This window comes from Anabrus simplex, chromosome 2 (genome assembly GCF_040414725.1).
Source record: "Anabrus simplex isolate iqAnaSimp1 chromosome 2, ASM4041472v1, whole genome shotgun sequence".
NCBI classification, from domain to species: domain Eukaryota; kingdom Metazoa; phylum Arthropoda; class Insecta; order Orthoptera; family Tettigoniidae; genus Anabrus; species Anabrus simplex.
The window spans coordinates 1,031,157,388-1,031,172,863 of NC_090266.1; the positions used below are offsets into that span (position 1 = coordinate 1,031,157,388).

The 15,476-nt window shown below is 38.2% G+C and overlaps 1 protein-coding gene across 1 annotated transcript in view; it reads right to left on the reverse strand.

Annotated features, from left to right (window-relative positions):
- Positions 1 to 15,476, reverse strand: part of Syx1A (Syntaxin 1A) — a 612,912-nt gene that overhangs the window by 42,110 nt on the left and 555,326 nt on the right. Inside the window, exon 9 of the mRNA XM_067139643.2 lies at positions 5,408 to 5,499. Coding sequence (XP_066995744.1) covers positions 5,419 to 5,499 — 81 coding nt within the window. The 3' untranslated portion in view covers positions 5,408 to 5,418. The remainder of the gene's footprint in view (positions 1 to 5,407; positions 5,500 to 15,476) is intronic.

The following is a 15,476-nucleotide window of genomic DNA, read 5'->3' on the forward strand; positions in this document are numbered from 1 at the left end:
CCGTCGTGCCTCCAGTGTTCCTCTTCCAGTTCTTTCACCCTTTTGCAATACCCCTCCCAATCTGCGGCAGATATTGAATGGAATGCCTCAATGGTCAGTCGTCGTAAGTTAGCTGCTGACATGTCTCCCATAATATTTTCCTCACTCATGTTCAAACCTATATTTTGGCTTTGCTGTGTAAACAACAACAGTTCATAAAGTGTTGCAATTATACCGCCAGATGCCAGGTTGCCAACATGAATCTCAAAGATAACCGAGGACTACCGATTCAGAACTAGGGAGCCGAAGTATCAATAAATGTTTCGCGGATAATACTCATTATAAAATAACATCATATGCATCCTATTATTGATCAAAGAGATGTAAGCATAAAGACAAGCTGACATTATCTATCTACAAACAAACACATAAAAGTATTTCCGGTAAAGCAACCTCAAACTATCTTGCAAATATGTTACTAAAAGGGATAGTTTTTGGGCAGTGGCAAGAGAGGCCAGACCTATTCTTTTTGTATTTCAGAAGCATTCAGATTTTCCTGTGAACCAACTGAGGGTCTAATTTATTTCCTATCAGAAGTTCATCGCCATATTTCATATCCTTTTGTTTGAATTCCTCCCGTGTACCTAATAATAACGTAAGATTTTCATCTGTACAATGCAAAACATATGGCAATGATTCATATAAAAGCAAAGCAAAGTCATCTCTGTTCAGGCCATGAAGGCCCTGGGAGTGGTGGAAGATAAAGGCTACCACTATTCGTAACCTCGGCACTTGATGGGGTAGAGTGGTTAGCTCTATTCCCGGCCGCCTTTGCCCCCAGGAATTAACCTGGTACTAATTTTTTATGTAGACTGAGTGAACCTCAGGGCCATATGCACCTCCAGAATTGGAAATCTCATTTCTTAAATTTTACGACTTCCTGGCGGGATTCCAACTCACGTCCTTCCGGGCGAACTGAGCATGCCTTTATTGCCTCGGCCATGCAGCCAATAATGATTCATATGAGAATGATTATTTGATGTATGGTAATTTAACGTAGTATGTAGGCTGGTACATACGCTGGTTGCCTGTGTAAAGTCTCTAAAAGTGAGATCAATTGATGGTGGCCGCTCGAATGCATACGTGTGATGTCATCATTGCCATAGCAACCAGTGAACATCTCATATTAGCAGTCTACAACAGCCACATAGGCCATGTGGTGCTCCGGCATACCGCATTTCTTCCACCGATCACCAAATCGTACTGTTGTGCTAGATAAGAGTGACAGAGCAAAGGATCTCCACACATTGTGAAGTAAGATGGAATTCAAATGTGAAAATAATTTCTGCTGTGAATACTAACAGAGCACTATTAATACAAGTTTTCACTGAATTAATGAAATGTCCACATTCAAATGCCTTAATAGTCCAAGAAGCACAAGGCTACAAAAATAGTCTTCTTGATTTCAATTTTGTATTACTTCTCTCAGTTTTTCAGGAAATATATATATATATAAAAATACTCTTCAACATGATACAGAAGAAAGTGAATGATATTCAGTTTTATATTGCTGCTGTTTCTGAATATATTACATTTTTGAGGAACTAACGAAATGAGGATAAATGTATTGTGATTTTTCAATGTGTTGAAAGGATCACAGCATTTGTATCATCTCTTGAACGTCTTGATTTGAAGGAAGGACATATATTATGAAATACTGGACAACATTATAACCCAATTGGAAGTTAGATTTTCAAGATGTAAAAAACTAGCATTTCTTAAATTAGGTGGTACCCACTCAATTTTCAGTATATGGTCAGAAGTTCTCTTCAGAAGTGTTAAATTCATTGATACAGAGCTATGGCAAATTTTTTAACAAAGATACATTAAAAACTGAACTTGAAATAGTATTTTTGCCACGGCATGGGGAAACATTTTTGTGGTTTAAATTTTAGTAGCTGAATAAGAAAAATGATTCAAAATGAATTTGATGAAATTCTTCCAGAGGCTTTCATATTGTTTTGTTTACTTGAAACAATCCCAGCCACAAGTGCTTCTGTGGAAAGAAGTTTCTCCTGCATGAAACGTGTTATGACTTATTTAAGGAACTCTATGCCTCAGGATCGTCTATCAGCATTTGCCTCCATATCCATTGAAATGGGGATCCTCTACAAAGGGAAACACGATATGATGAAGTAATTGATCCCTCTGCTAAGAAGAAAGAATGGCATGTAAAACTACTGATTAAGTAGTTCTAATTCTAGCCATTATTCTCAGCCTTGATCCTTCGCACTCTATCTTATCAGAACACAATGTTAGTACATTGTATTTTTTTGAAGAAGAGACAATGTCAAATTGAAATATTAAGCAGGAAATGTTAAATGTAGTGTAGATTGCCTTGCATGTTAAGTTATTAGCATGCACTTAAACTGTAATTTGGTAGAACTAATACGTATGTGCATTTAATTTTATTGTACCTGCCCTCCCCATTACATGAACCTATGAGCCGTTACTGGTTACTAATATAAAAATTAGGTTGCTAGTGACACACCAAACAGAGCAACTAATCAATCAGTGGTCAGCCATGATTTACCTGATTCCACGTGCCTCCAACATGAAGTTAACACATCAGAAAACAATAGATAGTATGTATAGCTTTGTCACTAACCTATGAATTGCTTCAGTCACATGCATCCATGCCACTGTCTAATGCATACATAAAAACTGAACTGAACACTCACATAGTTCTCTTAGTGATGTTAACCTCAAATATACCACTGATAAAATGAGTGAAATAGAGAAGTATATAATTTATTATGAAGGACATACATGGTCTCTAATGAACGTATAGAATGCGAAATCCTAGGACATGAATAATTAAAAAGTATTCCATTCAAAATTTGTCTTCACGTAAGCATATGCAGCCAATTATTCCTAATTAACAATTAGCTGAGCAATATGCAAATACTTTGCACAAAGAACATTGAAATGTTCTATTATTTTAAAAAATAAAGAAAGAAGATAAAAAGCTCATGTTTAACCATAAAGGTGTGTGCTCCTCAACATTAAATTTAGTGAACTACTTGGAGCATAATCAAATTTTAACTCTTGAATTACATATGTAAAAACACAAAACAGAGTGTCGGTGTCCAAAATTTGGAACAAACCAGGTTTTATTTTCTGTTTTTCCAAATTTACAAGAAATGTCCTCAAATTCTGAGTTTTCTGAGTGTGTGAACATTCCTTAATTAGTTAGCCCAGTAATGTTTTAGATGTTTTTTCAAACTGCTTATAACATCATGTAATAATAATAATAATAATAATAATAATAATAATAATAATAATAATAATAATAATAATAATGAAGAAGAAGAATACAGAGAGAGTTGGCTATGCAGTTAGAGCACGCAACTGTGAGCTTGGATTTGGGAGATAGTGGGTTCGATCCCACTGTCAGCAAACCTGAAGATGGTTTCCTGTGGTTTTCCAATTAATTAATTAATTAATTAATTAAGGCCACCACCATTTCTTTCCCACTCCTAGCCCTTTCCTATCCCATCGTCGCCATAAGGTCTGCTTGTGTTGGTGCGATGTAAAGCAAATGGCAAGAAATAATAACAACAACCAGCTAATAGTCTTAAAATTCACCAGAAAGAGTCAGAATGAGTATTTCCCATAAAATGATTTAATGCACCAGAATATGATGAAAGAGACTTGTCGCATTTAGACATCCTTATATGCCACTATCCTCAAGTAGGATCGATCTTAGTCCATTATCTAAGGAATAAAAGTCTCCCTGTTAGAGTGGTTTCCAGGCTTTAGTTTGTTTAGCACCGTGAAATTAAGAGTGTACCACAAAACTGAGGTCATAGCAATGGAATAATTAATTGGAGACCAAATATTATAGGGATTACAAAAAACAAACAAACTGCATTTCTAAATGTGGTATATTGGGAATTTCATTTCTACCCATACCTTTCAAAGGTTATCTTTAAAAAATTGCATTGCAATGAATCCTTGAAATTTTAGAAATAGAATAATTGCATGTTATCTAAAATATATTTTAAAACAATTAAGAGGATTCATAAAATTAGAAGAATAATTAATTATAAAATCATCACTTGTTTTGAAGATTTAAAAAAGAAATCAGAATTATTCATCTGCATAGGTGCAAAAGAAAAAGAGGTATACACACAGTGACAGACTCAAATTTGCTAGTGTTTTATTGTATAGAAATAGTAAGACACATCACCAACACTTAATAAAACTATAATCATACTTGCTTATCCAGCCATGCATTATTGAAGGATGGCCTACAAATGCAAATATTTCAGTGAGCCATCTGTAATTCATAAATAATTTGTCAGAGAAGGATGGCACTTATCTTGTAACACTTGACTAAACAAAATGAAGGCACTTATGACCAACAATCAAAGATTGAAGTGAAATAATAGCAACAAGGAAAATGTGCAGATAATAACTTACACAGTAGTGATAAAAAAATTCTTCTATAAGCAGTAACAAAAAAATATACGTAGGTTGAGTCATAAGTCATGGCAACTATTTTTTCTTCTCGCGAACAGGAGACAACACGGAAAATCTAAGATATGCATTTGGAAACGTACGGAATGTACTTGCATATGATGCCACTAGATGGTGTATGTAAACAACAGTGTGGGTCTAAGCATGGCCCCAAGTTCAGTGTATAAGTGAGAGCGTCACAAAATGGACGTCAACAAGCAGGAGCAACGATTGTATATTAAAATAGCAGTTTACCGCAGCAGAAATGCACGCCAATGCCATGCAGAGCTGCGGGAAGCATTAGGTGTGCATGCCATGCCCTATAGAACAGTGGTGAGGTGGGTGGAGACGTTCAAATGAGGTAGAGTGTCAACTGATGATTTGCTTCGTCCAGGCCGTCCAGTGTCCATGGACAAAGATGTGCGGATAATGGTGATTGATCAGTGAAGACCTGTTCTTTGTACGTAGTCTTGTGTATTTGCTGACTATATCCTAATAATACAATGATTACCAATGGCCTGTGTTCTGTCACTTTCCTACGAGAATCTCCTGAAGTCAGAATTTGTCTTCAGACACCATTCATAAGTACATGTCCTAGATTTTCCGTGTTGTCTCCTGTTCGCAAAAAAAAAAAAAAAAAAAAAAAAAATAGTTGCCATGACTTATGACTCAACCCTCGTATATATTTAATATAAATGCAAATACAGTGTAAAGTTTCTGTGAATGCTACAAGGTGTTCAAATGAAGTTTAGCTACAAAACCAATTAAAACAAAACGTTTTAACAGAATTTGAGAAGCAGAATGAACAGGAGTCATAAAAGCCAATAAATATGAAATATATGTAAATGTATTTCAGACATTATTGGAATAATGAAGTCTATGAAATTAGTTCTTGCTACAAACTCACTATGAATCTCTTCACAATCCAAAGTATCCTCCAATCGTAGAGGCCAATATCACTCCCAGAATAGCCAAACAGATCATGATCATGATCTTCTTCTGCAAAAGGAAATATTAAGACATATTAAACAGACAAAAATACCAAGATATTGAGAGTAATCATGAATCAAGAGGAACACAATTATCAGAGCAGCACAGAATAAATTTTGTTAACAGCTCATAATTTGAACATTAAACATGTGCAGAGTTACAGCTGGAAGTAAGCTTCACCATCTCACTGCTGTTTACAAGCACAGGGATATGATAATCTCTAACCTATACCCTTCACAAATGTGCCTTATCAAAACACACAAATTGCCTCTATATCAAATAAAAGTGAATTTCTAAACTGCAATTCCAACATCTTAAAATTGTGTCTTCTTATTACTGAGTAGATCATTAAAATCACTATCAAACACATTAAATCAAACCTGAATTGATGAGCTGTCACATAATGGATAATTTCTAAACACAAAACACTCACTGAAAAAAAAAAAAGAAGTTAAGCACCAAGAAAGGAAGGTCCTGATGATGATGATGATGTTTGTTGTTTAAAGGGGCCCAACATCTAGGTCATCAGTCCCTAATGGTACGAAATGAGACAAAATGTAATGACAAGTTAAAAGTACAAAATCCTCCACTGACCAGAATTCAAAACATGAGGACGAAGAATGAATGAATAGATATGAATTGATATTTAGAAATTTATATATAATATTATATATTTATAATATAATTTTAATTATGGGATATGAATTTAAAACAATCAGTGGATCTGACCCGCAATGCCTCACATTCACAGAAACTGACATAAAACAATATTATTACTGACCAAGGGACTGCTTCCATAGCATAATACTGATGATGATGATGCTTGTAGTCTAAAGGAGTCCAAAACTTCATGTCATCAGCCCCTCATAATGGTACTTATCCCTGGGAATGTAGAACCATGGTATTTGTCATGTTGCTGTACTAATCAAAAGTAGCACAGACTCGTGGTATTCCACACATTATGGTACTACTCACAGGTAATGAAATTTGCACATGTAATACAGACCTATGGTGTTTTGCATATTGCGGCGCCATTTACAGGCAACGCAAACCTATGGTGTTCATCACATACGTGTACTAACCACAGGGATTCGCACTATTCTGTGGTGTTCCTCATATACTGGGTACTAAGCATAGGCAAGTCAGAACCATGGGGTCACCCACCCATGGTGTCGCTCCTAAAGTGGTACTAATCACAGGTGATGTAAAAGCCAGCAACACACTCTGTAGCTACTAATCACAAACCTATTTTGTACCTAACATAGTGGTACTATGCGCAAGTAAAAGCGACCCATGGTGTTCCCCGCGTAGTGGTACTAATCACAAGTAGTTTCATGGTTCTAATACAATCATCCCTTGGTCGCCCCTTTTAGTTGCCTCTTACGACTTGCAGGGTATACTGTGGGTGTATTCCTCACCTGCGTCCCCCACCCACAGGGGGAAAAGGAAGGTCCGATTTGGACATAATTTGATACACATGCAATCAATGGGAGTGCAAATGATTAAGAGTTACAATGATCTGTAATGTGTAGGACAGCTACTAGCATTCATTAATGGCACCACTTTATTTATTAGGGGTGGGGAGAGTGTCATATAATCAGTCAACACAGTGACAGAATGTCAATGAAATGCCTAGCAGATTCATTAAGGCAGCATTACCAGCAACTGATGGAGACTGCCAGAGGCCATACTGTGGGTCTCTGCAAAGCTAGGTGGTTGCACTGTGCAGCTGAAGTGCATGTAGCACATTCATATATCACAATATCCAATTGGAACCAATGGGTACATAAGGGCATCCAGACAGTCATGGAATCCAGTCAATCAATAAGATCACACCATGGGAGGATAACTGTATTTTAGACTAAGCATTATATAACTCCATATCGTCTGCATCTGACATCTGGACATAGTCAATGTACTCTACAAAAATGATGTCATTTCGTACCAAATCTTGATGTCTGGCATCAGCCGGGCTATGAGTTCTTCATACCAAGCATAGGCTACTGTTAATCCCAGAGCAGAGGTGAATGCATCTGGAATGGTGGTGTAATCAAAATGCATGGATTGAATTTTTTCTTTACATCGCACCGACACAGAAAGGCCTCATGGCAACGATGGAATAGGAAAGCACTAGGAGTGGAAAGGAAGTGACTGTGTCCTTAATTAAGGTACAGCCCCCAGCATTTGCCAGGTGTGAAAATGGGAAATCGTGGAAAACCATCTTCAGGGCTACTGACAAAGGGAACCAAACCCACTATCTCCCAAATGCAAGCTGGTAGCTATGTGACCCAAACCACACAGCCACTTGGTCGATACATTGATTGAAGCATGGCTGTTTCTAGTCATGGCCTGGCCGACACTATGTAGCAACATTGCAGGGGGAGGTGGTCACCGTCATTTAACTAGACAAAGCTGGGGATATAATCTAGTCCCATCTACTTATATTCAAAACAATGATGAATGATTGTTGACCTATGCCATTGTAAATATTGTCTTGTAAGCTTCAACGTAATATTCAAGAAGTCAATCAACAAAACAAATACATAAATCTCAATAAATCTTTATTTATATCATACCTTATTAGTTTGTCCAATGAACTTATGATAATGATGATACTACCTGTAATTTCCTTTTGTTTATACACTTGTCTAACAATTATTTCCAAACGAATGTTCCTGAATGCATGTGCACACTGTCAGAGAGAACAAAATTTGGTAAAAATTTTCAATTTGAAAAGAGTAACTACTTTCTGAATCTTTAGTAAGATCATGAAACATTACACAATTCATTATCGTAATTTATACCTCACAATGTCTTCAAGCCGCAAAAAATGTATTTCTCGTAAGATATCTTTATCTAATGTTGCTAAATCTGAGCCTGTAAGTTGTTTAACTGGAATAAGTCTTATTTCCTCTTAGAAATGTCCAAAAGTAGAAGGAACTAAAAATAACATTTTATTCACAGCAACCCAAACTACCGTCTGATTGGTAAAATCTACAGTGTCTTTTAGATGCGTTTCATCATGTCGAAGATTCACAATGTTCTCTCTCTCAGAAAGTTGAACAAGATGCTTAAAGAAATTTGTGTTCTCATTTTCTGAAGAAGGAGATACTTCAAAGGTAGCAGACGATTTGCTAAAGTATCAATGGCGGGGAAATGATAAACTATTACTTAATCTTAAAATGTCATAGCACTTTCCACTCTGTATATAAATTAAATATAGAATTATAAATGTTGACAAACCACACTTCGGTTAATTCTTAAATAATTTTCTAGATAACTGTCATCACAATTCTCAGCATATTCCAAGAATAATTTTATTTTTTGTTAAGAAGCATCAACATACATACATACATACATACATTATCATTAAGGATTGTTATGCCCTTCAAGTTCACTCTGCAAGCCTCTGTGAATTTACTGAACGTCACCACAATTCTCTATTTGCAACTAGTGTTGTGGCCTCATTTAGTTCTATACCTCATATCTTTAAATCCTTACAAACTGAGTCTAACCATCATCGTCTTGGTCTCACTCTACTTCTCTTACCCTCCACAACAGAGTCCATTATTCTCCTAGGTAACCTATCCTCCTCCATTCGCCTCACATGACCCCACCACCGAAGCCGGTTTATGCGTACAGCTTCAGACATCGAGTTCATTCCTAAATTAGCCTTTATCTCCTCAGTCTGAGTAGCCTCCTGTCATTGTTCCCACCTGTTAGTACCAGCAATCATTCTCGCTACTTTCATGTCTGTTACTTCTAACTTATGAATACGATATCCTGAGTCCACCCAGCTTTTGTTCCCATAAAGCAAAGTTGGTCTCAAAACAGACCAATGTAAAGACAGTTTCGTCTGGGAGCTAACTTCCTTCTTACAGAATACTGCTGATCACAACTCCGAGCTAACTGCATTAGCTTTACTACACCTTGATTCAATCTCAATTACAATATTACCATCCTGGGAGAACACACAACCTAAATACTTGAAATTATCGACCTGTTCTAGCTTTGTATCACCAATCTGACATTCAATTCTGTTGAATTTCTTACCTACTGACATCAATTTAGTCTTTGAAAGGCTAATTTTCATACCTTTCTCCATGCGCCTATTTTCAAGTTCCAAGATATTTGACACCAGGCTTTCGGCACAAACTGTCATTAAGACCAAGTCGTCACCATAGGCAAGACTGCTTACTACATTTCCACCTAACTGAATCCCTCCCTGCCATTTTATACCTTTCAGCAGATGATCCATGTAAACTACCAACAGCAAAGGTGAAAGATTACCGCCTTGTCAAACCCCTGTAAGTACCCTGAACCAAGAACTCACTCTACCATCAATTCTCACTGAAGCCCAATTGTCAACATAAATGCCTTTGATTGATTTTAATAATCTACCTTTAATCCTAAGAGTCCTCCAGTATGGCAAACATCCTTTCCCTCGGTACCCTGTCATATGCTTTCTCTACATCTACGAAACATAAACACAACTGCCCATTCCTCTTGTAGCATTTTTCAATTACCTGGCGCATACTGAAAATCTGATCCTGACAGCCCCTCTGTGGTCTGACACCACACTGGTTTTCATCCAACTTCCTCTCAACGACTGATCGCACCCTCCCTTCAAAGATGCCAGTGAATACTTTGCCTGGTATTGGTATACTTTTTTTTTTTTCTTGCTAGGGGCTTTACGTCGCACCGACACAGATAGGTCTTATGGCGACGATGGGATAGGAAAGGCCTAGGAGTTGGAAGGAAGCGGCTGTGGCCTTAATTAAGGTACAGCCCCAGCATTTGCCTTGTGTGAAAATGGGAGACCACGGAAAACCATCTTTAAGGCTGCCAATAGTGGGATTCGAACCTACTATCTCCCGGATGCAAGCTCACAGCCGCACGCCTCTACGCGCATGGCCAACTCGCCCGGTGCCTGGTATAATAATCAATGAGATACCTCGATAGTTGTTGCAATCCTTCCTGTTCCCTTGCTTATAGATAGGAGCAATTACTGCTTTTGTCCAATCCGAAGGTACCTTACAACACTCCATGCTAATCTTACTACTCTATGAAGACATTTCATCCCTGCCTTCCCACTATATTTCACCATTTTAGGTCTCATTTCATCTATTACTGCTGCTTTATGACAACGAAGTTTATTTACCATCCTTTCCACTTCCTCAAGTGTAATTTCACCAATTCCTTTTTCCTCCTCCCCATGAACTTGGCTGTTCGCAACACCACCAGGAAGATTTCCTTTTACACTGAGAAGATGTTCAAAATATTCCCTCCACCTCTCCAGTGATTCCCTGGAATCTATTATGAGTTCACCTGAATTACTCAAAACACTGTTCATTTCCTTTTTTCCTCCCTTCCTAAGATTCTTTATTACTGTTTAGAATGGTTTCCCTGCTGCTTGACATAGCCTTTCCAGGTCATTACCAAAATCTTCCCACGACTTCTTTTTGGATTCAACAACTATTTGTTTTGCTCTGTTTCTTTTATCTATGTAAAAATCCCTGTCTGCCTCGGTCTTTGGTTGGAGCCATTTCTGATAAGCCTTCTTTTTACATTTACAAGCTACTCTCACTTCATCATTCCACCAAGATGTTTGCCTTTTCCCATCTTTACAAACAGTTGTTCCTAGGCATTCCCTTGTTGTTTCTACTACAGCATCCCTGCATGCCATCCATTCTCTTTCTATATCCTGAATCTGCTTACTGTCTACTGTTTGAAAATTCTCACTAATCATATCCATGTAGTTCTGTCTAATTTCCTCGTCCTGGAGATTTTCTACCCTTATTCGTTTGCAGACAGATTTCATTTTCTCTACCCTAGGCCTAGAGATACTTAGTTCACTACAGATCAGATAGTTGTCTGTATCATCGACAAATCCCTGGAAAACTTGTACATTCCTAACAGATTTCCTGAATTCAAAGTCGGTTAATATATAGTCTATTTTGGATTTGGTACGCCTGTCCTCCCATGTGTAGTGGTGAATAGCCTTATGCTTGAAGAATGTATTCGTAACTGCTAAACCCATACTAGCAGAGAAGTCCAGAAGTCCCATTAGCTTCCATATCTTCCCCACAGTCCAACTCGTTGGCTGAACGGTCAGCGTACTGGCCTTTGGTTCAGAGGATCCCGGGTTCGATTCCCGGCCGGGTCGGGGATCTTAACTCTAATTGGTTAATTCCAATGGCACAGGGGGCTGGGTGTATGTGTTGTCTTCATCATCATTTCATCCTCATCTGTACAAAATTCCTCGGTTACAATAGGTAATCGGTTTTCGTCTCCCATAGATTTTAGTGACGCGCAGGTCGCCTACGGGCGTCAACTCGAATGACCTGCACCTGGCGAGCTGAACATGTCTTCGGACACTCCCGGCACTAAAAGCCATAAGCACCGGGCGAGTTGGCCGTGCGCGTAGAGGCGCGCGGCTGTGAGCTTGCATCCGGGAGATAGTAGGTTCGAATCCCACTATCGGCAGCCCTGAAGATGGTTTTCCGTGGTTTCCCATTTTCACACCAGGCAAGTGCTGGGGCTGTACCTTAATTAAGGCCACGGCCGCTTCCTTCCAACTCCTAGGCCTTTCCTATCCCATCGTCGCCATAAGACCTATCTGTGTCGGTGCGACGTAAAGCCCCTAGCAAAAAAAAAAAAAAAAAAAAAGCCATAAGTCATTTCATTTCATTTCTTCCCCACATTTACCAATCACCCTTTCGTACCCTTCAGTTCTATTTCCAACTTAAGATAGGTTACCAATTCTCGCATTGAAATCACCCATTAGCACTATTCTATCCTTGCTGTTGACCCTGACCACGATGTCACTCAACGCTTCATAAAACTTGTCAATGTCATCCTCATCTGCACCCTAACATGGTGAATACACTGAGAAAATTCTTGTCCTAATTCCTCCAATTGCCAAATCTACCCAGGTTGTGTGCAATGGTATTCCTGATAAACAGCCCTACCCCATACTCTGCCCTTCCCTTTCTAACACCCGTCAAGTACACTTTATAATCTCCTATCTCTTCCTCGTTATCTCCCCTTACCCGAATATCACTTACTCCTAGCACATCCAGATGCATCGTCTTTGCTGATTCAGCCAGTTCTACTTTCTTTCTTCCATAAGCCCCATTAATATCGATAGCTCCCCATCGAATTCCATTTCATTCGCCAAGTTGTTTCCAAGGAGTCCCTCGCCTGTCAAGTGGGAGTGGGACTCCGTTACTCCCATAGGTCCGAGGCTTGCTTAAAATGTTCTGAGCTCGATAAATTCATGAAGCAGGATGCTACCCTACTTACACATAGTCCAAGTGAGGATCTCTCCTCTAACGGGTTATGGACCACCGGTGGATTGCATAGTCCTAGCCGCCTGATCACAAGGAAGGCCATTACTCAGAATATGTCTGAGATGGCCACTCCCATTCCATAGCAACTGGTATCCTGACTCTCAGGACCACTTACTAGGCCACTCAGCCGTTGCCCATGGTTCACGAACTAGGACGTGACTACAGTAACCCACACCATGAAGCATAGAAGCATAGAAGCATCAATTTGGGTTAAAAGAGGGAGCTTCTGTTATTAATATCATCTGGTAAAACATAACCATCACTAAAATTCTAAAATTCAGTTCTGGGCTAGGTATGTGGATGGCACATTTATAATCGTGGATTAACGCTCTATAGATGCGCCATCTACCCTTAAAAACCTTAATAGCATCGATCAAAACATCAAATTTACCTTAGAATCAGAGATTAATAATTTTATGAATTTCCTGGACCTAACACTAAATAGACTTCCCTCTTCATTTACATATAGTATTTATAGAAAGCGACTCAAACGGCCACTACTATAAGAAATGACTCGTTACATCCTCAAACACAAAAAAACTGCTATATATAATAGCTTGGTAGATCGTGCATTCAGGATTCCTATGTCCAGAACGAACTTAAATAAGGAGCTGAACATCATTCGTTCTATAGCAAAATTTAATGGATCCAAGCAAGCCTATATTGAAAGAATAATCAATAAATTCAAATTATCGTCCAAAAACTACCTTAATAAGAGACAAAACTAGTACTCTCACCTTTTCAACATTTACCTTTAATAAAGAAATATATAACGTCACTAACGTTTTTAAAAAAACGTAATGTTAAAATAGCCTTTCGTACTAGCAATAGAAGTGTAGAGATCCTGCATAACTCTACATCAATAAATAAAAGTATTCTTTGTCAAAATCAGGTGTCTATAAATTTTCTTGTCAAGACTGCAATAGTTCGTATCTAGGTCAAACGGATGTAGTTTTAAAATCAGATATACAGAACATGTCAATGCTATAAAACATAACCGATTTTCTGCAGTTGCCAACATATGAAGGAATTTTAACGTAACTTTACCGAAACAGATCAAGATCCTGAGGTATTAGAAGTTCTAAATAAAGGTCCTTTACTAGATGTTACTGAAAACTGCTATATTTATCTAGATCAATACATTAAAAGAAACCTAAACTTAAATGATATCTCCGGAAAACCAAAAATCTTGTTCGTTTTTCTGATTGCATTTTTCAAAAATATTAAAATTCCAAATAATAGATCTGTCTTTCGAGTTATGCGTAATACTTTTTCACGCCACAAGCTTTCACCGCATCACCCTCACTAACTTACCCTCCTTCCCTTCCTCACAACTCCCCTGTCCCTCCACCTCCTTCCTTCTCCCACCCTACCCTAGAACTAGTCGCTTCCCTGACCTAAGCTTGCCATCACACTCAGTTCCTCTTTTCCACGCGTCACAGCTTTACCGCCTGAGGTGAGTCTCATTAAATTATAGCCCAAGCTCTTTTACTAATGTTTTTCAACTTTTAAAAATATCCCCTTTCTTTTATTCTGCAGGTCCCGCATTGAACTGCGAACATCTTTTATTCTGCAACTCGATTTCCACCTCACACGTTATGTTACAACATTAAAACATTAGACCACAAGCAACAGCACAGCCGTGATGCAACACTGTCTTCAAAGCTCTCAGAGGAACATCTCATGCAAATTAAATATTGTACTTCTGGTCAAAAAGCGACACAACCTTCACTCAATGAAAATATTAATTACACTTCAAGTCAAAAAGTGATATCATTTAATGAAAATAGTGACTTAAAAGTCGAACCCTTGACTACCAAGTTCAACTCGAACTTAAAATTAAGTTTTTAAGTGTTATATGTATTCTTAGAAACTATGATTGTTGGGTTCTTAACTCGTGTTTGCATAATCAGATTGTTATTTTAATTTACCTTTCATTACACTTCGGTGGACCTCGAGTAATGAACAATTTGTCAAATTCAAGAAATCCTTCATAACGAGAGATTTTGGCGACATGGTAAATCCAGGAATAAAGGATCTAAATTATTTATAAACCATATGTGAATATAAAATCCCCAGGGTAAATATAAATGCAGTTAAGCCTGGAGAAAAGTTTGCGTCCGGCTCCCTAATCAGCGGCCCGTGGCAAGGCCAATGGATGACGAAATGCCGCGAAACGCCAGGGCAGAAATAATTCATTTCGCCCGTTGCAAGCATGGGAAAAATATAAAATCAACACCATCATGAATTATAAATCTGTCCGAAGCTATGGAACAAATTTCAAGAAAATTGGTCCAGGGGATGTGGAATTAGCAGATTACATAACCAAGCCTCGTGAAGAGCGTGGTGTCCCTCCCAGAGGGTATAAAATACACCCCCCTCCGCATATTTTACACACTCTGTCTGATTGTACAGCGAAGCCCACGTCACTCGTCTGCAAGAAAGTGTGGGGTTTTGTTCTCAAAGTAACTTGTTACATATTCGTGCCAATGGTTCAAGCAGAATATTAAAGTAGAAGGTGACAGAAATTTTCCTGAACTGCCGCTGATAAAACTTTGAAGGTTTAGCTAGTTGGTTAAAATACGTAGCTGAGTTTCTCCATTACAATCATGTGCGTTTAATATTTGTCAAAAG